General features: G+C 43.8%; 1 protein-coding gene across 2 annotated transcripts in view; it reads left to right on the forward strand.

Moving 5' to 3' along the window:
* LOC147690170 (cholesterol 24-hydroxylase-like) overlaps positions 1-22645 on the forward strand; it is a 440216-nt gene that overhangs the window by 260197 nt on the left and 157374 nt on the right. For both annotated transcript variants that reach the window (XR_015299935.1, XM_086937762.1), the window contains exons 7-8: positions 12758-12874; positions 12972-13128. Coding sequence is in view for 1 of the 2 variants with exons in the window: in XM_086937762.1 (XP_086793888.1) it covers positions 12758-12874; positions 12972-13128 (274 nt within the window). In the remaining variant the exon portion in view is untranslated. The remainder of the gene's footprint in view (positions 1-12757; positions 12875-12971; positions 13129-22645) is intronic.

Consider the following 22645-nt stretch of genomic DNA (forward strand, 5'->3'; position numbering starts at 1 on the left):
ATTTTGTGATGTTGATATGGGTGCCCTAAGTGGCTAAGGGTATGCCCAGATATAGGTCTCTTTCTTGCTACACCACTGGATTCAAGCTAGCCTGGCTGATGAGAGGTGATACCCCAAATCGGGTCCCAGGATTCTTGTTTCCGGTTCAGAGAGGACCTGTCTTGACAGTAAAAGCTGGACTGCTCCCATGCGGAGCAGGGTCAAGCCAGGATTTGCATATGGCTGGATCCAAACTAGGGTGACATGGTGAGCAGAATAACGATGGATTAAACAAAGATCTGTTACTGGGGGTGAGTGTTTGAAAAGTTTCAACACTCCGTCCAGCATTTTATTTTGTGATGTGCGGCTGGCTACAGGGAATGCTCAAAGTCCAGCAGTCACCCACCCCAGACATGCATTGGAGACAGCCTGCAGGCACGCCGGTCTAAAAACAGAAAAATGCCAGCTTTCAAAAAGTGGCATTTTTAAAAGGGTAATGATAACTTTGACTATAACAGATAAGGGGAATCATCTTTACCATTCCAGCTATGTGAAACATGACAGATCTACTCCTTCTCAATCAGGAATTAAAGCTTTTAAAGTGTAATAAGGAATTCCCAATGTCAACCTATGAGGGGGTAGGCTTTACAGTAGAGAAAAACTAATGTGGGTATTTTTCACTACCAAGACATACAAAACCTAAAAGTACATGCCCTACCTTTTATTCACACAGCTGCCTGCCCCAAAGGATACCTAGGGTCTACTTTAGGGGTGACACATATGTAATTAAAGGTGAGTTTAAGGCTTGGCAGGGGGTTTTAAATGCCAAGTGAACATGACAGTGTTAACTGCCCACACAGGCCCTGCAGTGGCAGGCCTTAAACCTGTTTAAAGGGCTACTTGAGTGGGTGGCACAATCAGTGCTGCAGGCCGACTAGTAGCTTTTAATTTACAGGCCCTGGGCACATGCAGTGCACTTTACTTGGGGCTGATAAGTAAATTAAATGTGCAAATTGGGTATGAGCCAATGTTATTGTGTTTAGAAGAGAGAGCACATGCACTTTAGCACTGGTTAGAAGTGGTAAAGCTCAGAGTCCCAAAACCAATAAAAACAAGGCCAGAAAAAGAGGAGGAGGAAGGTAAATAGTTTGGGGTGACCTTACAGAGAGGGCCATTTTCCAAAACAACTCCCCCCAGACTAAAGCCAGAGTAGACTAGTCAATACCTTGATGGACTTCCCTGCTAAATGCGATAGAAGGAGGAGAATGACCCACTAATGCAGGGGCACTGGCAAGTTCTAGGACTCTATGAACTGTGTAGAGACTCCTCAGTCAGGATCGCACATATATAAGTAGAGGTAAAAAAAAACACTTTGTAGTACGTTTTATAGTACTACAAAATATACTACAAAAAGTGCAGTTTGTGATTCAAGCCCCTATACTTTAAAGAACTCATAGCAGGATGTATAAATCAGTAATTAATAAGAAAACATAACATGATATTGAATTTTTAATGGAAAGATCAAGGAGGTATGTCATCAGTGAGTGGCTTGAAATAACATGTTTCAAACAAATATTCTGTAAGTTTCATATCTGTCTAAGTAATTTTCATACCAATTTCTTCCATTAATGCCCCCCTATAGCCCATATGTGTGATAGTTCCTCTTTTCGCTAACAACAATGCAAATTGAACTCCTTTGCTTAAATGACATCTGACGTTGCTGAATGTTTTCTTCCACAAGCCCTATTCGAATCCCATGCAATACTGGACTCCACCACGGCAGTCCAATTTATTGATGATTTTTATTGCTGTTTTTATGCCCCCCGTGATGGTTCCCTATAGCACTGCAACAGAACCTCTACCCATGACCCTATCCACAAGTGATGATAGCATCTGTGACACTACAGGAGAGTTATCTCCATAACCCTGCATGTCCAATGCTGCCCTATGTATGGTATTGTATTAAAGGAACTGTGTAGGAGGCAGTAAGTACATTTCTAGATTCATTTTGGGTAGGAATGAACTTATTCCCGAATACAGGTCACTCATATTCAGGCACGGATCATTGTGTATCCACCAGGAGATAGCGATATCTGTCAGGGTCTCAAAAACTGCTGCAGCACTCACAAAGGTGGGGCATATGAAGTTGTAACCGTAAGTTATTTAGTAAGTCGGATTGATAAACTTGGCTTTTTCAGCGGGTTTACCCCCAGGCTTTTTTCTTTTTGGCCTCCTGATTTGTACCTAGTTTTTGTTGGTTTTAGGACTCCGGGCACTTTACCACTGCTAATCAGTAATAAAATGCATATGCTCTCCAAGTAAACTTTGTCATGATTGGGTTTCCATGATTGGCTTATTTGATTTACTACTAAGTCCGTAATACTGTGCACTGTGTGTGCCCAGGGCCTGTAAATCAAATGCTACTAGAGGTTATGCATGAAAGAAGCTGAAGAGCTCGAAGAATTGACACAGATGATTAAGAATAATCAATCCCCTGCAGAGGCTTAAACTCTTCTTGAAAAAATTGATAAGGAGATGCAAAATTTTAAAGATAACACCATTAATATGGAGACAGCCACATTTGAAAATGACTCAAAAGTCATTCAATATTGAGCAGGTATACTTTGATTGAATCACGTATGGCCCTTAATACCTATCAAGGGAGATCAAAAAACCGCTTTTCCACATTCTCAGACATTTCATCCTCTGAATCGTCAGGGGCAGACTCCAGGGAAGGTAACTCTAAAAAGCAGGTGTCTTTTTTAGACAAAGGCGGTCAACAAAAAGCTAAGTTCAAAGCGCCATGGGAAATGAGAACCCACAACTACAAATCCTAGATTCACCAACCATAGTAAATCTGTCTACAAACAACTATCAAAAGAGGAAGAGACAGTATTGAGCCTAGGGTTAAAGTGTGTTCCACAAAGAGCTTTTTTGCTAATGCTGAACCAATGATCAATAAAGAAGTGACTGGACTTAGGTTTAAATCAAAGTTAATTCCTACACAAAACATCCCTAAACAGATTCATGCGTTTGAACAGTTGGTGTTATCTTCCATCAGTAAATTGGAAAAGTCTAAACAATACGTCAGAACATAAGTCTTGAACAGCAAAAAGCGATTCAAACACTTAAAGCAGATACATCAGTGGTCATCAAGCAGGCCGATAAGGGTGGGCAGTAGTGGTTTGGCCACGCGATATGTACCTAGAGGAAGGGAGAATCCATGTCAACGACCAAACCTGGTATTGATTGGTAAAAAATGACCCTGTCCAGTCAATACAAAGCAAAATTTCAGAAATCCTACAACTGGATGTGGAAGGTGGGTTCTTAGGACCAAAGGTACACACATTTTTAATTAAAAGTTCCCAAGAACCCCCATTTTGTACTTTTTGCCAAAGCTCCATAAAAATTTAGCAAAGCCCCCGGGAAGGCCAATAGTCTCGGGGTGTGACTCAATTTTAGAACCCATCTCGAAGTACGTAGACTTCTTTTTAAAACCCTTTTTGAAAGACGTAAAATCCTATCTACGGGACACAACAGACTTTATTATGAAAGAGGAAGGCCTACCATTTGATGACCAAAAACAAATTATGGTGACACTAGACGTCATGACGCTTTATACCCAGATTCCCCAGGATGAGGCCCTGTAAGTCATGGAGTTTTACTTGGATGGCAGAGAATGTCCTCATAGAGTTCTGACTTCATTCATTTTACAATTGGCAGAGGTAGCCCTTAAGAAAAACTACTTTAAATTTGAAGACCAGTTCTTTGTACAAAAAAAGGGTACTGCCATGGGTTGTCCTTGTGCGCTGGAAATTGCGGTTCTGTACATGGCTCAATTTGAGGAAAGATATATTGAAAAAAATAACCCCTTCAAATAACCCCTTCAAAAGAAAATGTTTTCAGTCGACGATATCTGGCTCCTGAGGCAGGGGAGCCAGATTGAATTGGATTCATTCTATGACTGGTTAAATAACCGACATAGAGATATCAAGTTCTCTATCCATCCAAGTAAAACAAAAATGACATTCCTCAATGTTGAAATCAGTATAGAAGCAAATCAGCTGTACACATCATTGTACAAGAAAAATACAGACAGGAATACAATCCTGCATTTTAAGAGTGCACATCCAAAAAGCCTGAAAGAAAACCTCCTGTATGGACAGCTATTACGGATTAGGAGGAAGAGCACAGATGTGGTAGACTTTGAAGAACATGCAGGAACTTTTTGTGAAGAGATGGCAAAAAGAGGCTACTCAAAACAACTTTTAGAGTATTCATTAAAAAGATCAAGATTCACACCATGTGAAAGCCTTTTACAGGTCAAAGAGAAGAAACAACTTGACAAACTAGTTTGTGTCACCACCTTTGGTCCTGCAACAAACAAATTTCGACAAATAATTCTCCAAAACTGGCATCTTCTTTTAAATTTGGACTGTCCTTTTCCTAAGCCGTTGTTTGCAATGAGAAAGAATCAAAGTATAGGTCAGCAGTTAATACATGCAGACATTTCATTGCCAAAACCTAAAAGTGACCTTCTATCAAAATGGAATATGAGGCCAATAATGGGAATTGAATATGAAACTTCAAATACCATAATGCATCTCTGTAGTTGACAATAGAAGGTGAACTATAATTGGTCCGTCCTCGTCCTTCGGCAGTGGTCAGATGAAAACGGAACCTTGCCTGACGAACAGAGATCCTTTAAACCAGAACCTGCATCAGGAATCATTTGACAATAACAAACCATGAGACAGGATACCTAATTTACAATCCAACGGAAACGTGTTACCAAATTGGGAAGTCGATCTTAATATGGAGTCTTTCCTTTGTGGACTCAAGCCCCACCGTCACGATGACTAGCATATGGTTCAATAACCCCTGAGTCATCTCAGGATACCGAGAGGCTGTTTCCCCATTCCCCAGTCCTGATGAAGACCCGCATTGACCATACAGTAGTGCAGTACTACAGTTGAAACGTCAACGAATATCCTACGGACCATTTAAAAGACTCTGCGAGAAAACTGACTCATCCAGTCCGCAGCTCTATTTAAAAACTAACTTTTTTGGCCGTTTCCTCTGGCTACATTTAAAGTAGTGGGAGGAGTTGTTGCTTGCACCTGAATGGACTGTGGCTGCCTCTCACAAAGCTGTCTGGACCTCCTGTGGGGAACCTGGCCTGAGCCAGGATGAACAGGTTTATGTATGCCAGAGGAGATTTGTTTGTACCAACTTCAAAGGAAAAGGTGGTATAAATATTGGATCCCTGACCCCAGAACTTTAGACTACTGCTGGACTAAGGAGCCTGCCAGGTAGAAGAGCTGGAAGAGCTGCCAGGAGGAGTACTACCCCTTTGCTGTTGTTGCTTTGTTTCGTTGTCTTGCAGTTGCTGCTTCTGTCTTGGGCAGGGAAAGGACTGGACTGTTCTTTGTGCATTTAAGTATCTCCAAGAGATTGCCTCCTGTTGAAAGTCTCAGTGAAATCGAAGACTTCAACATCTTCTGGGTACCGGCTTCTGGAACTGGATATTTTAGCTGCCACAGAGGAAAAAGGAAAAAACCAACGTCGTCAACGACGCCTATGCCGGTTCTTCGACCTGAAGGCCCCATCTGAAAGAAAGTGGTTAGTATTAGATACCTCACTGGATCCCAAAAATTTTGCGTAGCAGTACCCCTGCGCGTCGGTAGGCGTCGTCTGCGGCTCCGTGTCCGTCATCGACGTCGTTGGTGCCGGGATGACGTCGTCGGAGTACTTAGACGCCGCCCTCGCGCGCTGACGTCAGTTCTTTTTTCTGCACCAGCAAGCGCAGGTCCGGAGAAAGTGGTACCCTTTAGTCACTTTTTGACTAAGCTTTTTTGATCCTTTTTGGATCCGTTTTGAGTCATACGACTCCATCGGTGCCGGTAGGGATGCCGGGGTTTAAGCCCTGTGCCGACTGCAACCGACTAATGTTCGGTTACCGACCCCCATCGCCGGTACCTACATTGCCTGGGGCCCGACCATGATGACAAGTCGTGTCCCGACTGTCGGGCCCTGATGTCGAAGGCTAGGCGGGAGCGGTCCCGTTAGCGCCTTGAGGTCCGGCAGTCGGCCCTCTGCCGTTCGAGGTCCCGGTCCGGAAGGAGGTCGAGGGACCGGTCGCGGGGCCGGAGTCATTAAAGCTCGGCAAGTCGACACCACTCGGCGGGCTCCAGGTCCTCAGGTAAGAGGCACAAGAAGTCGAAGAGGCAACATCGCTCTTCTGACTCCCCCCGACGCCCGCGCGATGCGGCCAGGGGTTCGGGTGACACCGCCCAAGCGGCTCCACCGGAGCCGCAGGCGTGGCGGCCTGCTCCATACCCGCCGGTCCCTGGGCAGAAGGTGACACCGGAGGAGATCAAAGCCTTCCTCATGGCCATGAGGTCGCTCTCTCCTCTGTCGGGTTCCGCTGTGCCTTCAAGCCAAGCGCCCATGACTGGATACCACAGACTCGCTGGGAAGAGCGATTTCCACGTCTGTGGCGGTTTGCCGCCACGCCTGGCTGAGGTCTGCCAACTTCTCGGCCGATGTCCAGAACACTCTTATGAACATGCCGTTCGATGGCAGCCACCTCATCGATGGCAAGGCAGATAGTGCGCTGGAACACTTTTAGGACTCCAGGGCTATGGCCAAGTCCTTGGGCCTGTCGGCCCTGTGCCAGCAGTCTTCTGCCCAGTACTCTTTTCGTGACCACGGAAGGGGCGCCCGCACACGTCCTGCCAGCCACGGGCCGAAGACTACCATTCAGCGCGGCGGCGGGCATGGTTACCGTCGAGGCAGTAACAGGGGACTACGGCACTGCCAGTCCACATCCACCCCCGCTGCATCTGCCTCAAAGCCTTCCGAGTCCGAGCTTTCAGGCCCATTTGATGCCAGTGGGGGGCAGGGTTCGCCATCACCTCCTCCATTCCTGCAAGTTGCGAGGGTAAGGAAGGCCAGAACCAGTGGCAGAAGATTCTCCATATATGTGGCAACATCGTGGAATGCCCTTCCGCTGCACCTGCGCTCGCAAACGAGCACCTTACGTTTTCGCAAACTTTTAAAAACTCATTTGTTCCGTGCCTAATTCTTTTGTCTCTTGCTTTGGCGTATCTCTCTGGATGAGCGTGGGGATGCCCAAGGGTAACCAGGCGCGATATAAAACTCATTAATAATAATAATAATAATAATAATAATAATAATAATAATAATAATAATAATAACATTGGTGCTCCATCACATCGGACAGGTGGGTATTGCAAATCGTCCGAAGAAGCTGCTCCCTCCCCTTCGAGGCGACTCCTCCAGCCATGCCACCGCAATACCACCGTGTGTCGGGGGATTACTTGCAACTTCTGCAAGAGGAAGTTACGGCCCTCTTGGCCAAACGGGCCATCAAGCACATTCCTGGGCCAGAAGTAGGGTGTGGTTGTTACTCCCAATACTTTCTGGTTCCCAAGAAGGGCAAAGGGGGTCTACGCCCTATCTTGGACCTGCGGAACATCAACGGCTTCCTCCGGAAGAAGAAGTTCAAGATGCTGACTTTGGCTCAGGTCTTAGCTGCCCTAGACCCGGGAGACTGGATGGTAGCGTTGCACTTGCAGGACGCCTATTTCCACATTCCTGTCCTGCCGGCCCAACGGCGCTACCTGCAGTTCACGGTAGGCAATGAGCACTTTCAGTTTACCGTGCTCCCCTTCGGCCTTACCAGTGCCCCACGGGTGTTCACAAAAGTGATGGCAGTGGTCGCTGCTCATCTACGCAGGTTAGGGGTTTCAGTCTTTCCCTACCTCGACGACTGGTTGTTGAAGGCGGCTTCGCCCAAGACAGTCGTCAGCCACCTCCAGACTACGGCCAAATTCCTGCACCTGCACCTGCTGGGGTTCTCCATCAATGTGCCGAAGTCACACCTGTGTCCTCTCAGAAGCTCCTCTTCATCGGAGCGGTTCTAGACTCTGCGCAGTTTCGAGTTTATCCTCCTGAACAGCGGGTTCGGTATATTCAGGCTCTGATTCTGATCTTTCAGTCGTTATCCCGAGTCTCGGTCAGGTTGACGCTGCGGCTTCTGGGGCTGATGGCCTCCTGCATCCTTCTGGTGCATCATGCCAGGTGGCGGATGCGGGCTCTGCAGTGGGACCTGAAGTTTCAGTGGGCCCAGCATCAGGGCAACTTGTCCGACCATGTCTTGATCTCGGAGGGCACTGCAAGACAGTTGCAGTGGTGGCTCGCGGACCGCGATTGGATCAGCGGCAGATCCCTCTCCCTACCCCAGCTGGAGCACGTAGTTGTGACGGACGCGTCCCTTCCGGGCTGGGGGAGCCACATGGGAGAGGAGGAGATCAGAGGCCTCTGGTCTCCGGCGGAGTCCCGGCTCCACATCAACCTTCTGGAGCTGTGGGCGATCTGGCTTGCACTGAAGGCATTCCTCCCCTCTGTCCGGGACCAGTATAGTGCAGGTGTTCACAGGCAACACCACCGCCATGTGGTACTCCAAAAAACAGGGCGGGATGGGGTCCTGGACCTTATGCCAGGAGGCTCTGTGCCTCTGGCAGTGGCTGCAACATCAGGATGTGACCCTGATGGTTCAACACCTGGCAGGTTCCCTGAACGCCAAGGCGGACAAACTCAGCCGTCGGTGCATTATGGATCACGAATGGCACTGAACTCGGACGTTGCGCAAGGTCTCTTTCAGCAGTGGGAAGAGCCTTGGTTATATCTATTCGCCACAGAAGGGAACGCGCAATGTCATCAGTTCTGCGCATTGGAATTTCCAAGGCCTCACAGACTCGGAGACGCTTTTCGTCGCGAGTGGAGAAGCGGTCTGTTGTACGCCTTTCCGCTTATACCACTTCTGCCCAGAGTGCTGAAGCAGATCAGGCACAACCGGGCCCAAGTCATCCTTGTGGCTCCGGACTGGGCACGAAGATACTGGTATCCCGAGCTACTCAGCATGTCAGTCGATCCCCTGATTCGTCTGCCTCTTCAGGAGGACCTTCTGCCGCAGCAGCAGGGGACGGTCCTCCACCCGAACCTGTCCAGCTTCCACCTCCATGAGTGGAGATTGAGCGGCGACAGTTGAGGCCAATTGACTTGCCTCCTGCAGTCTGTGATGTTATTCTGGCAGCCAGGCGTCCCCCCACAAAATCTGTATACGCCTGCAGGTGGAATACATTTGTGGCATGGTGCACAGCAAAGGCTGTGAATCCACTCTCTGCCCCTCTTTCTGAGGTTCTCTTATTTCTTCTTTCTCTTGCCCGGCAGGGCTCTGCTCTGGGCACCATCAAGGTCTACCTCTCTGCCATTTCGGCCTTCTTAAGGCTCCCTGACCAGCCCTCTTTGTTTAAATCCCCAGTTGTAAATAGGTTCTTGAAGGGCATCACTCATATGTTCCCCCCTGTTCCTTTCCTGATGGGACTTGAACCTTGTTTTGACTTATCTGATGTGCGCTCCCTTTGAGCCACTTCATAACTGTCCTCTTCGTCTTCTTACCCTTAAGACTGCATTCCTGGTTGCCATCACCACTGCCAGGAGAGTGAGTGAGCTCCAGGCCCTTTCTTCACAACCTCCTTTCCTTTCTGTCCATCCGGACAAAGTTGTGTTGCGGATGCGACCCTCTTTCCTGCCCAAGGTAGTCACAACCTTCCACATCAGGCAGTCCATCACCTTGCCCACCTTCTTTCCACCTCCACATCCCTCGAAAGAAGAAGAGAGTCTCCACCATCTGGAACCAAAATGTGCGCTCTCATACTATCTGGATCGCACACGCCAGTTCCGGGTGGATGACCAACTCTTTGTTGGTAACGTGGGCGCTAAGAAGGGACGGGCGGTGCACAAACGGACTATTTCCCGATGGTACGTCTTGTGCATCAAGGCTTGTTATTCACTGGCTAAAAAAGAGCCTCCATTCCACTCGGGCCACGGCGGCTACTACTGCCCTGGGTCGGGGAGTCCACTTGCAGGACATCTGTCAGGCAGCTACGTGGGCCTCGCTGCACCCGTTCGCAAGACACTACTGCCTGGACAGCCAAGTCCGGAGAGATGGCTTTTTCGGCCGTTCCGTTCTCCAGGACTTTCTGGTGTGATTATTGGTTCTCAGACCCACCACCGGGGTTGGTATTGCTGGGGTATCAATTCTAAGGTAAGGAATCTAATACTAACCTGTTTCTTTCAGATGCACAAGTTACTTACCTTCGGTAATGATATATCTGTAAGAAACAGTAGTTAGTATTAGATTCCTTACCGCCCCACCCATCCTCCGCGTTCTGCAAACCGATATCTAGTGTTAAAGTCATCCCCTTTCACGGCCCTAGTTTCATGGCACCAGTGTTGGTTTTTATCATGGCTCTGCGTTTCTGTTGCGGAAAAGCTGTGTATAAGAACTTAAGTCAGCGCGCAAGGGCGCCGTCTAAGTACTCTGACGATGTCATCCCGGCGCCAACTACGCTGACGACGGACGCGGAGCCGCAGACAACGCCTACCGACACGCAGGGGTACTGCTACGCAAAATTTTCTGGATACAGTCTGACGCCTGGGGACATTCTAAGGTAAGGAATCTAATACTAATTACTGTTTCTTACAGATATATTGTTACCAAAGGTAAGTAACTTGTGCAACAGGGCACCACCACACTTCACACCGCACCCATGGTCTCACCGATGAGTCTGATTATGCCACTGATCCGCTACTTGCACCGTGACCTGTAGGCATCACACTCCGCACCACCTTGCTTCCAACAGCTGCCCTGATATCCCCGACGACACTGCAATGCAGTCACCGACGTGGCTGTCTACACCGTGACCTGTGGAGACTGCTCGTGGCGAACAGGGAGCACAGTCCCGCTTCACATTGCAGCGCTGGTCTCACTGCCACCGCCCATTTAAGCTGACATTGACGCCGCTGCCTGCACTGTAGTCTGTAGGCAGCGCTCGTAAGTTACATGACACACCGCCCTGTCCCACACTGCAGTCTTGGCCCACAATGTCAGCTCCTTTGACTCCAGTTCATCAACCCACGCAGCTGTCTGCACCACAAGCTGTGGGCCCCACACACCGCGTTGCCCGTGTCGCACCGCAGCCTTGGGTCTACCGACAACAGCGCTTCAGCAATGACAAAGCTGCTGCCTACACCTTGAATTGTCAGCACAGCAACGAGTACCTTCCACTACGCACCACAGATCTGGTCTCAACAACGCAGCTGGATGACCCTCACCAAGCCACTGCCTACACCGTGACCTGAGGGCAAAGCACGTCACACTGATCCGCTTCACACCGCAGCGCCAACGCCTGATGATGCAGGCGCTACTGACTTCAAACTGAAGGAGTTTGACCAGCAACGCATGTGACTTCAAGGGCCTGATGACTCCTGCACAGACTCCCGGGACTGACGCCACTCCTCCAGAGCTCACCCTAAAGTCTGACGCCCTGCATCTCCAAAGGTACTGTTTTACAGGTTACTTTGACACCGTAGCTGGCTGGCTCGACCAGAACTATTAGATTTGATTGCTCACAATAGTGTGATAGCCCGGGACGTTGCTATTGACTTCAAGGAACTGTTTTTAAAGTCTATATTTGCTCTATTGGTATTTTTGATTTTTTGTTGTTTTGGTCTTGCTTTACACAGATAAATATTGGATTTTTTTCTAAAACTGGTGTGGTGTACTTTTGTAGTGTTTTCACTGTAGTACTGTTTGTTATGCGCAAATGCTTTACACATTGCCTCTGAGTAGTGGTGGCTCCTCCGATAAGGTTGAGTAGCATTGCCCTACTGCTTTTAAGCAGTGTGACTTCAGGAAAAATAAAATGTTAATAACTGAATATTATTGATATTTTTTTTTTCCAACTGATTTGCGAGCTCTGGGTCCGGCCAAACAGTCATGTGCACTTCCCATGTTTTCCTTCCAAGCTGCATTACAACCTGGGTGAGCAACATGCCCATGTCCCCAGTCCCCGTTTGGTTGCCGAACTATGGCGCTCAGACCAATCGCAACGCTGGATTGCAGCGTTGTGATTGTTCAGAGAAGCCTGGGTGCTTACCAATCACAATGCTGCATTGAAGCGTTGTGATTGGTCAGGGGAGCCTGGGCGTGATTCCTGGTTCCTGTTTCGATGCGGAGGAGAGAGGGAGCAGAGATAATGTAAGTGGTTTTTATTTCTATTTTTTTACATTACCCTCCCTCCTTACCCACCCCCGCTGGAATCTATGCCTGCCACCGCTGCCTCTGAGAAAAGCCTGACTGTTCATGCCTAGCTACCAAGGGGTGAGCAGGGGTTATTTTAGACATGCAATCCCCTTATCCTGACTATAGTGGTGGATCCTGCGTGGTTTAGGTGCATACCCTAGCCAACCAGAAAACCCATTTCTAACACTGACCGACTGACAAATCACCATCTGGAGCAAGATATTCTTAATTTTTGGGGGACAACCAGACCCCCACTTGAAGGGCGTTACCAGAGAAGGTAACAGAGACACTGTAAGATCAGTCTGGTGACCATCTATATGGAAAACGCAAGAATACGCAGAAGTCATTTTATTCAACGTTTTACTGCAGATTTCGAGCCTGGCTTTATGTCTTCTAATTATTGGACTAATATCTGTGAATGCAAAGTAATGCAATAGTTTATGTTGGATAGGTTCCATAGCCTAGGACAAAAAACGAATAACTAAAAAAAGTTAATTTTTCTGTAATAGATTGGTTCAGTGTAAGATCATAAGAGAACAAGTTACACTTTCAATGCCAAAAAACAAATCCCCCTCCTAATAAAGTATACTGTTTTATCTTTAGGTGGCATTTGGAATGGAATTAAACTCACTTCAGGATGACCAGACTCCATTTCCACGAGCAATCTCCATGGTCTTGAAAGGGATAAACGAACAAGAAACGTCCTTGCCATTGTCAAAGGTTTGTGGGGACAATATTGTTTCTTTCTTTTGTGAAATGTGCCTCTGTGCCAGTGTCTCATAAGTAAATGGACTCTTTTTATCACGTCGTGTTGAAGTGGTACCCTGGAAACCGACAGCTGGGAAAGGATGTCCGGGAGAGCGTGAGGCTGCTGCGCCGAACAGGAAAAGAATGCATCGAGCGCAGGAAGAAGGCCCTCGAGAATGGGGAGGAGATACCGATGGATATTCTAACACAGATTCTGAAAAGCGAAGGCAAGCAAAACTTCTGTTGTAATGATCTTTAGTTTGCAGGGTTAATTATTAAAGATTTCCAAAGCAATATAAATGGGACACCAGTCCTGTATGACTATATAGAATAGGGTTAACTCTAAGTACTGCGTAGACCCCCATCAGAGTGCGGTGCATGATAGCAATATACAAATATTCATATTATATAGTTAATCTTGCTTTCTTTTTTATATGAATGACTGTAACAAACAGCGATATTAAACATATTTGTCTATTTCACCATGTCTGCTGGCTGCAAATGCGTGTCTTGTGTTTACTAAATTGTGTTTTAAATGCATCAGACACTAATTATTAAATGATTTAGAAATCAACGCGATTATAAGGAATCTTTCCATTTGCGAGCAGGTAACTAATGCCTAGTTAGGAAAGAAAGAGGTAACTGAACTGTGATGGAACTCACACAGATGCCACTAGGAGGTCCCGCATAGGAAAACCATTTGTAACGAGTTCAAGCTCCTCATCTTGAAACAATATTTTTTTAATGCAGATTTATATAGCGCGAACTCGACGCGAAGGTATTGGAGCGCTTTACATGAGCACCGGTTACGTTACACAAGGACACATTCATTTTTCGGTAGGCACGGGGAGATTAAGTGATTTGCCCAGAATCATAGGATGTGGATGCGACCAAGAGGCTCGAACCTTAGCTTCCTAGCTCCAAAGTCGCCAGTCTAGCCGTCAGACTTCTCCCCGCTATTGAATGAATGATGGATTTGTAGAGCACACAGCTACTCCACACAGATTGTCCCGGTGATGGACCAGCAGAGGTACATCAAAGATACCACGACCTAGTCTGATGCGGAGAGATAGATTTTTAGAGCCTTCCTAAACATTGATTCTTGAGAAGTAGCCCAAAGCGAAGTAGAAGGTCGATTCCACTCCTTCCTGGCAAGGATATGAGTGGCCACCGCGCCTCCGACCTGTAGAATCTCGGCAGCCACAGAACCAAGGATGCAAGAAGGATGGACCGTTGTATATAGATGAGCACCTTGAAAATATTGTTTTCTTAACAGGGAGCAACTCTCTCAGTGGTTGTGCAACGGTTTCCTGTCTGGGAATACCAAGAATGAAGCATGCAGCTGTATTCCCTACTACCTGAAGTTTTTTTTGTCCAAATGTCTGGAATACCCAATACAAAATGTCAACATAGTCCATCCAAGCGATGGGCCACCGAAGGGAGACGATCATGGAATTTCCTGAGGGAATGTAGCTCAGCGAAGCTGGTCCCAGTCAGTTAGAATCTCAGAGAGAAAAGCGAGCTTATCACAAAACCTTATACACAGGTATTTCCTAATTTAGGTGGGTGGTGGGGGACACTTATCCAAATCAGACATGTGACACAATGTTATAAACATGACATATAAACAGTGCTCATGGTGCTTATAGGTTATACGTGAGACACGTAGAGATATACAACATCTGAGGAGAATTTAAAAACCGTTCCAATTGGGCACTATAGATGACCAATGATAAGATTAACCCAACTTTGTTATAAGGATGAACAATGTCACATCACAATCATAGCTGCATGTTGGGAACTATTAGAGTAATGAGATAAAAGAAAGAACATAAGCAAAAAGCAAATATATACATATACATTTTTCCAGAAAGAGTTATAGCGAGAAACTGGAATATCAACATGTATATTGGAATAATATTTCATAATGATGTTAGAATCACAACCTTGTTCTTTTTTGGTTATTTTTGTGGTGCAGCTCTGTGTCTTATATAGTTACTTGTAATCATGTTTTTGGGCCTAGATGTATCAAGCCTTTTGCGATTCCTTAAGGCCGAAATTCTGCGAATTTCGGCCTTAAGGAATCGCAAACGGACATTTTGCATTTTTTGAGATGTATGTGTGATTAGCAAAATAAGGAATCGCAATAAATTGCGATTCCTTATTTTGCATCAGCATTTAAGGAATCGCAAATGTGCGATTCCTTAAATGCCATGTATGAAGCTTTTTTTTGTAGCGAATTTAGGTTAAGGACTCGCAAATTAACATGAACTTCAGGTTCATGTTAATTTGCGAAATCCTTTAAAACAACAAAATAACACTATTTTGAAGGTGGCATGTGGCACACATACATGCCCATAGGGCATGTATGTGTGCCATATGCACACACATGTAAGTTTCAGGGGTGCAGCAGGGTGTCCATAAGACACCCCTGCACCCTTGAAATAATTCTCAAATTGCGAATAGCAAAATGCGAATTCGCAATTTGAGAATTACTGCACATTCATTCCTATGGGCCTCCTGGCCCATAGAAATGAATGGGAAAATTATTCCTTAATTGCGATTAGCAATTTGCTAATCGCAATTAAGGAATGTTAAGGAATCGCTAAAAAATAGAGAATTCCTACATACATACCATTTTGCACTTCTCTAATAGCGATTCCTTACCAATCGCTATTAGAGAAGTGCAAAACGATTTCTTGATACATCTACCCCTTGGTTTCTTCACCTTGGCAGCAAGTGCTTGTACTGTATGCATACATTAATACCCATTCACACTTGAAGGTAACACTTGGAACAAACTGGTCAGATGTAGTTTCCAAGGTTCGCTGCGTTTGCTCCATTGGTACGCACTAAAACCAAAATTGCTCTCTAGTATAAATTAGGGAAGGCTTAGCTCGCAAAATTTGCTGCAAGGTAATCATGCAAAATTAGAGCAAAATTATGCAAGATCATGCAGACTGATTCGAGTAGCATAACCCTGCATTGAGCGCTACTTTATCAATGCAAAATGGACAAGAGGACGCATTTTGGGCTACGAATATTAATGCAACAGAACGGGAACAGCTGCTTCAAGCAGCCACTCATGCTCTGCTTCAGTGCGCTTGGGTAGACATTTTTGCCTGAAATTATATACAGTTATGCAAACGGTTGTAATCACATCATTTTCAGTAATTTCACAAGAGTAATGCAAAATAACCAAAATTACTCTGATTGCTTTGGCGGAATAAAAATGTCACTCATGCCTAGTATAATCATCAACTGGGGGCTCAATCATCTGGTGTTTCTACTAGATAGACACAGAAATGAATTGGTGTTTAATTCTGCTATGTTATGGTTATGTTATGTTATGTTATGTTAAGTCATGTGTAAGGGCAGATCAGGTATGGTAAATAGCTAACAACAACCTCCTTTTGTAATGATGAGCGTACGGTTTAGATTGCCCTCAATCCTACATATAGAAAGGATAGACAATGAGGAGACGCGCAAGCGCGTCAATCAAAATGGCCGCCACCACCGGATCTCCGTAATCCCCTCAGCCCGACTTTCTTAAAAACGCCAAATTTTGTGTCAGAAAGTCGGCGGAAATGCCGGCGCTTACCTGCTTATGTCATTTTCGAGCTGTGGAGTGATTTTGGGTCAAATTCATTCGGCGGAAGTGCGATTTGTGGCTCCATGGTTCTGGATCCCAGTCTTTCCTGCAGGTATCGCCGGGACTGAGTGCTTGGGGGCGGAGCAATTTTTATGACAGAGCCTGGCTTGGGCCTGGCCACGCCTACAGTCAAATTTAGCTGCTGCACCTGCTGTTTTACAGAGTTTGTTGGTGTTTTCTTAGACAATTAGGTCATTTTTCTCACATTTTGAGGCTGTTTTTTTGTCTTTATCAGTATTCACATATTGTTGAGACTTTATTTCACCTCAAAATGGATTCTAAGAATTCCACTACTAATAAAAGAAAGCATCAGGTTTCTCCTCCTCCAGCCAAGTCTAAGATGGTAGAGTCTTCAGACCCTTCTCTTGCTCTAATTTTGGAGGAAATTAAAGCATTGCGCTTAAATACTGATACAATTGCTTCAGAAGTCAAAAACATCGCAAAGATATGGCCTCTATGCCAATGAAAATTTCTGACAATGACATTAAAATTCAGGATAATAAAAATAAACTTGACACTTTCACGCCTTTATTGGCCAAAATAGCTCCAATGCATACTCAACTGTTGGACATGGAAAATCGTAATAGGCAATACAACCTGCGTATTTTTAATTTGCCTGCAGAAGTTGAGGGGATAAACTGTCGTTTATATCTTGAATCTCTTCTACCGGGCCTTTTGAATATTAAATTCACAGAAAAATTTGAGATCGATAAAGCCCACAGAGTCCCTTCCCATCGGAATCCTAGACATACTAAACCCAGGCAAATGATATTCAAGGTTCTGCGTCATCATCATTTGGTTCTCATTCGAAAGACTGCAAGAGAAATTCCTTCATTATTGGTGAATGGGACCAAAATCTTTATTCACCAGGACTTTGCCAAAGAAACTGTTGCTATTCGTAAAGAGTTTTCTGCCTATCGTCCGCAGCTGTGACACCTTGGATTTAAATATGGACTTTTTGATCCTTCAACGATGCGTGTATGGAAAGACAATGTCTCCAAATCTTTTCAACGTCCTGAAGACCTTCGATTGTTTCTTGATCAGCAAGCTCCTCCATCTATGGATACTCATGATCCTAATACTTGAGTTCGACTAGCCTGACTTCACTTGTCACATCTTTGCATATTCTTATACTCACGGGCTTCAACGTTTCCTGGCCATACTTGTGGAACGGGTGTGCATTTCCTTGTCCTTATTTATGTTCTTTGTTTGTTTCCCTTCCTTTTGTGTTTCTTCCTATTGTGTCTTTCCTTTTCTTACTCTCTGCATAGAGTCGCTCTTTTTTCCATGGCTGTTTTTCCATTCCTCTTCTTCTGTTTCTTTCTTTTGTCCTTTTCTCCTAATTCCTAATGGCTAATATTCATAATGTTAAAATTGTTTCACTTAATGTTAAGGGTTTAAGGCATCCAGTAAAACGCACTAACATTTTGGATTACATGGGTGCGTGCAAAGCTGACATTTGTTTTATCCAAGAAACGCATGTTGATGATAAAATTCTGCAATATATGAGGAAAAAGTGGGTAGATAATATTGTTTCCTCCCCTGCGCAAGGAAAGAAAAATGGTGTTGCAATTCTCTTTGCAAAAAGGTTACACTGTCAGATTCTTAGTAAGTTCATAGACACAGAAGGTAGATATCTAGTGGTTAAGGTTAAAGTTCACGACTCAATCTTCTTTTTGCTTAATATTTATGGTTCTACGGCTGACGACCCTTCTTTTTGGTCTACTTTAACTTCTGAAGTTCTGAAGTTGGAGCAGGTTCCTTTGATTGTTGGGGGGGATATCAATGTAATTATTGATCCGTTACTAGATAGGCTTTCCACTACAAAATTCCGTCCTCCTAAAGTTTTTCATACCTTTAAATCTTTCCTTCACACAACCAAGTTGGCTGATATTTGGAGGCTACACTTTCCTACTGAGAAATGGTTTTCCTTTTTCTCTAGTCCCCATAATTCTCATTCAAGGATTGATTATTTTTTGCTTTCGCCTTCATTACTTCAATCAGCCACCAACCCTGTTGTAGGTAATATTGATATTTCGGACCATGCCTTGATTTCCTTTGTATTAAATATTTCCTCTAATTTTGCCAAGCAAAATCGATGGCGTATGAACACAAATATAGTACTTAATGATAAGCATAAATCTAAACTTTTACAAGCTATTCAAGACTATTTTTTATTCAACCTAGGAGGTTCAACTTCAATTGTGAATCGGTGGGATGCCTTTAAGGCCTACATTAGAGGTACCACTATTTCTATTATGGCCCATGAAAATAAACAATTTAATTCTAATGTTAAACATTTGGAAAAACAAATTGCTAAATATGAACGTTTATTTATTTCCTCTAATGACCCTCAATACAAATTTAAACTATAGAAGCTTCGTTATGAATTTAATGCTATACTTAGTACTAGAGCAGGAATCCAACTCACAACATCTAATGCTAAATTTCGCTTTAATACCAATAGATCTGGAAAACTTCTTGCAAACTATTTATGAATTAAGAGGGATAAAACTCAAATAACATCAATACGTGGTCCTCATGGTCAAGTTGCTATTTCCCATAATGATATTGTACAAGAATTTTTAAATTTTTATTCTCACCTATATAGTAAACTAGTCCCCAGTGATGGTTCTTTAATTGATTTCTTTTTAAATAAGTGCAATTTGCCTCAAGTCTCTCCTTCAGACAGATTAAGTTTAGATTCTCCAATTACTTGTGTTGAAATTTTACTTGCTATTAAATCACTTCCCAAGAACAAATCCCCAGGTCCAGATGGTATCCCAGCTGAATTTTATAAAGAGTTTCAGTCTTACCTTTTACCCTTATTTAACTCCATGGCTGCTAAGGGGTTTTCCCTCCTGTGCTGATCTTTGATAATTCCCATTGTTCATGACGAGCTCAGCTCGTCATGAGTGCAGCTCCGCTGTGCCTCATGACGAGCTGAGCTCGTCATGAGCATGGAAGGAGTTAAGTACACTTTTTTCCCATTTTGGTTCCTTTGGCACTATTTCGGGTTCTTTTACGGACGCTCTAATCATTGTTCTGCCCAAGCCTGATAAGGACCCTACCCTGGTTGCTAATTATCATCCCATTTCCCTAATAAACCAGGACTGTAAGCTATATGCTAAAATCCTTGCCACTAGATTAGCTCCTATCCTTCACTCCATCATTCATCCAGATCAATCTGGTTTTATGAAAAATAGGTATTCGTCTAACAATACTAGATCTCTCTTACACGTTATTGAACAGAGTCCATATCTTGCTTCCCCCGCGGGAGTGATGGCTTTGGATGCATAAAAAGCTTTTGACAAAATTCATTGGCAATTTTTATTTAAAACTTTATCATCTTTTAATTTTGGTACCCATTTTATTCGTATGATTTCTGCTTTATATTTTGCCCCTACTGCTCGTTTGTTTATTAATGGACAAATTTCCACTCAATTTTCCCTCTTTAGAGGTACTAGGCAGGGTTGTCCCCTTTCCCCACTGTTGTTTTTAATAGGAATTGAACCTTTTCTTAATTATATCCGATGCAGTGATAATATTCAGGGGATTGCAATAAATGATGTCATGATTAAAACGTTGGCCTATGCTGATGATGTTTTATCGTTTATTAGTAATCCGCTTTCCTCTGTTCCCTCCTTATTTGACAATATTGAAAAATATTCGGTGGTTTCAGGTTATAAGTTGAATGTAAGTAAAACAGAATTTTTTCCCTTGAATGCTTTTTGTACCCCGGATATGCTACCAAACACAGATATTCTTTGGCAGAGCAGTAAGCTGAAGTACTTAGGTATCCTATTTGCCTCCTCGTTGCCTGCTACATTAAAACTAAATGGTGATTTTATACTTGACTATATCAAAAACAAAACATCCAAATGGTCTCCCCTTTTCCTCACCTGGTGGGGTAGAATGGAGGCTATAAAAATGAATATTGCACCAAAAATCTTCTACTCATTAGCCATGATCCCCACTCAATTTCCTCTCAAATGTTATAAAGATATTGACAAACTGTTATCTAAATTTCTCTGGTCTAACAAGGTTCCTCGTATTGCTTACAGGAAATTAAAACTCCCTAAGTCCCAGGCTGGCTTTGCCCTTCTGGACTTTTACCTCTCCCATAAAGCTTTTATCTTAAAGCAAAGCTCTTTATGGTTCACAACCTCTCATATGGTCAAACCTCCAATTTGGCTTGATATAGAATCTTCAATTGTACGTCCCTTTTCATTGCCCTCTTTGATGTCGATGTCTTCTGCATCCAAGGTTATTCACAAGTCATCTATCATCAAATCCTCTAGATTAATAATTAATGATTTGGATTCTAATTTTGAATTACCCTTACTCTCTACAGTCCAATTGTCTTTATGGCATAGTGCTTTACTTAAACTAAACAGAAACATTAATTTCTGGTCCTCATGGATTTCAAAAGGATTTTTTTAACTCAAAGATGTATTTTGTGGAACTGCCTTTATTCCTTTTGAGCAACTGTAGTTAAAGTTTGATATCCCAGCTTCTGATTTCTCAAAATATCAATCTTTATGTAATTCAATTTTGGACTCTTTTCCCAATGGTATGCACCACTAATGATCTATTAATTTACCTTACGGCTGTTACGTCTTCTCCCAAAGCTGTCTCTGTTTTTTGTAAAAAATGTACTTCCTCCCAGGGTTCCAATGTTGGTGCAATATCATCTTTTTGGAATACTGAACTGTCCATTTCCCTATCAGATGACACATGGTCATCAATATGGCTCAACAGTATTTCTGGTTGGCTTCCGGTGTCTCTTTATCAGACTAATGCTGTTATTTTATTTAATGCCCTATGGACCCCATTTCGATTATGCCATGCGAAATTGTTACCATCTGATGTTTGTTGGCATTGCACCTCAAGTTCTGGATCACTTCGTCATATGTTATATGAATGCCCAGTTATTTTGAAATATTGGTCGGATGTTTGGATTGTCATTTCAAAACTTTTGCCTTTACACGATGATATTTCTTACGCTATGTTAATCTGTAAATCAGTTGCCCTTTCCCATCCTCTTAGTGAGTCAGAAGCAAAGTTAATTAATTTTTTGATTACAGCTGCTTTAAAATCCATTACTTTTTGTTGGAAAGATGCTTCTTCTCTTTCAGTTCATACCTGGTGGTCGTGGATTATCTTTGCAAGAAGAGGAGCTCAACTGTCTCTTAAAGGCGTTGTTCACAATTCACAGTCGTTTCAATCTTTTTGGTCTCCTATTGATTCATATGTTATGCAATGATTCGTATGGTATGCAATGCTATGTATTAATGTTCTCTTCTATATTTTGATGATTAATTTCCCCTCTTTTACCGGCCTTTGTACTCAATTTAATTGTGACTCTATATTGTTGTATTTTATGATTCTATGATATGTTCACTACCCCGCCCCTCCCCTCCTTTTTCTCCCTTTCTCTTCATTTTTGGTTTATTGCATTTTATACTCGCAATTTCATCATTTACGCTTATAAGATTTATTCTTTTTGTATTGTATTTGTCTATTTCTTCTGTTTACAAAATACTTCAATAAAATCATTTTGAACTTAAAAAAGAAAGGATAGACAATGCTAATGAATATGGCATTGTGTAATTATTCTAACCTGGAAGTCAACGCCTCACCTTGTGGGCAGAAACCTGTTGAAGAGAAATCCACCCAAAAAATTGCTGGGTATCTGGCATTCTTTTTCCTTCCTTAGTTGAATGTGGTTTTGTCAATGGCACCGCCACCAATGGCTGTGCTGGCAATAAAGTATTTGTACAGATTGGATGCTGGTGGAAGTGATGTCAAAGAGGCTGCCCTATAGGTGAACCCATCGGAAACTCTATCTACCAGCATTTTTGCTTCTGCAGACCACTATGAAAAAAGTCACTCAAAGTAAAAGGCCTTTAATTTTTTTAGTTCTGGCAGAAAACAGCGAACAAAAAGCCCTTTCGGCTTCAGCTTGGGAAAAGACATAGGTGAGGGTATGGCCACTATGTTGACATGGTATGTGGGACCTGCTATCACAGTTTTCTGTGATGGAAACTGGTTCAGGGGAAAACTACACTGACAGCTGGGGAGCAAGCTCT

Source organism: Lissotriton vulgaris, chromosome 9, assembly GCF_964263255.1.
Source record: "Lissotriton vulgaris chromosome 9, aLisVul1.2, whole genome shotgun sequence".
Classification (NCBI taxonomy): Eukaryota; Metazoa; Chordata; class Amphibia; order Caudata; family Salamandridae; genus Lissotriton; species Lissotriton vulgaris.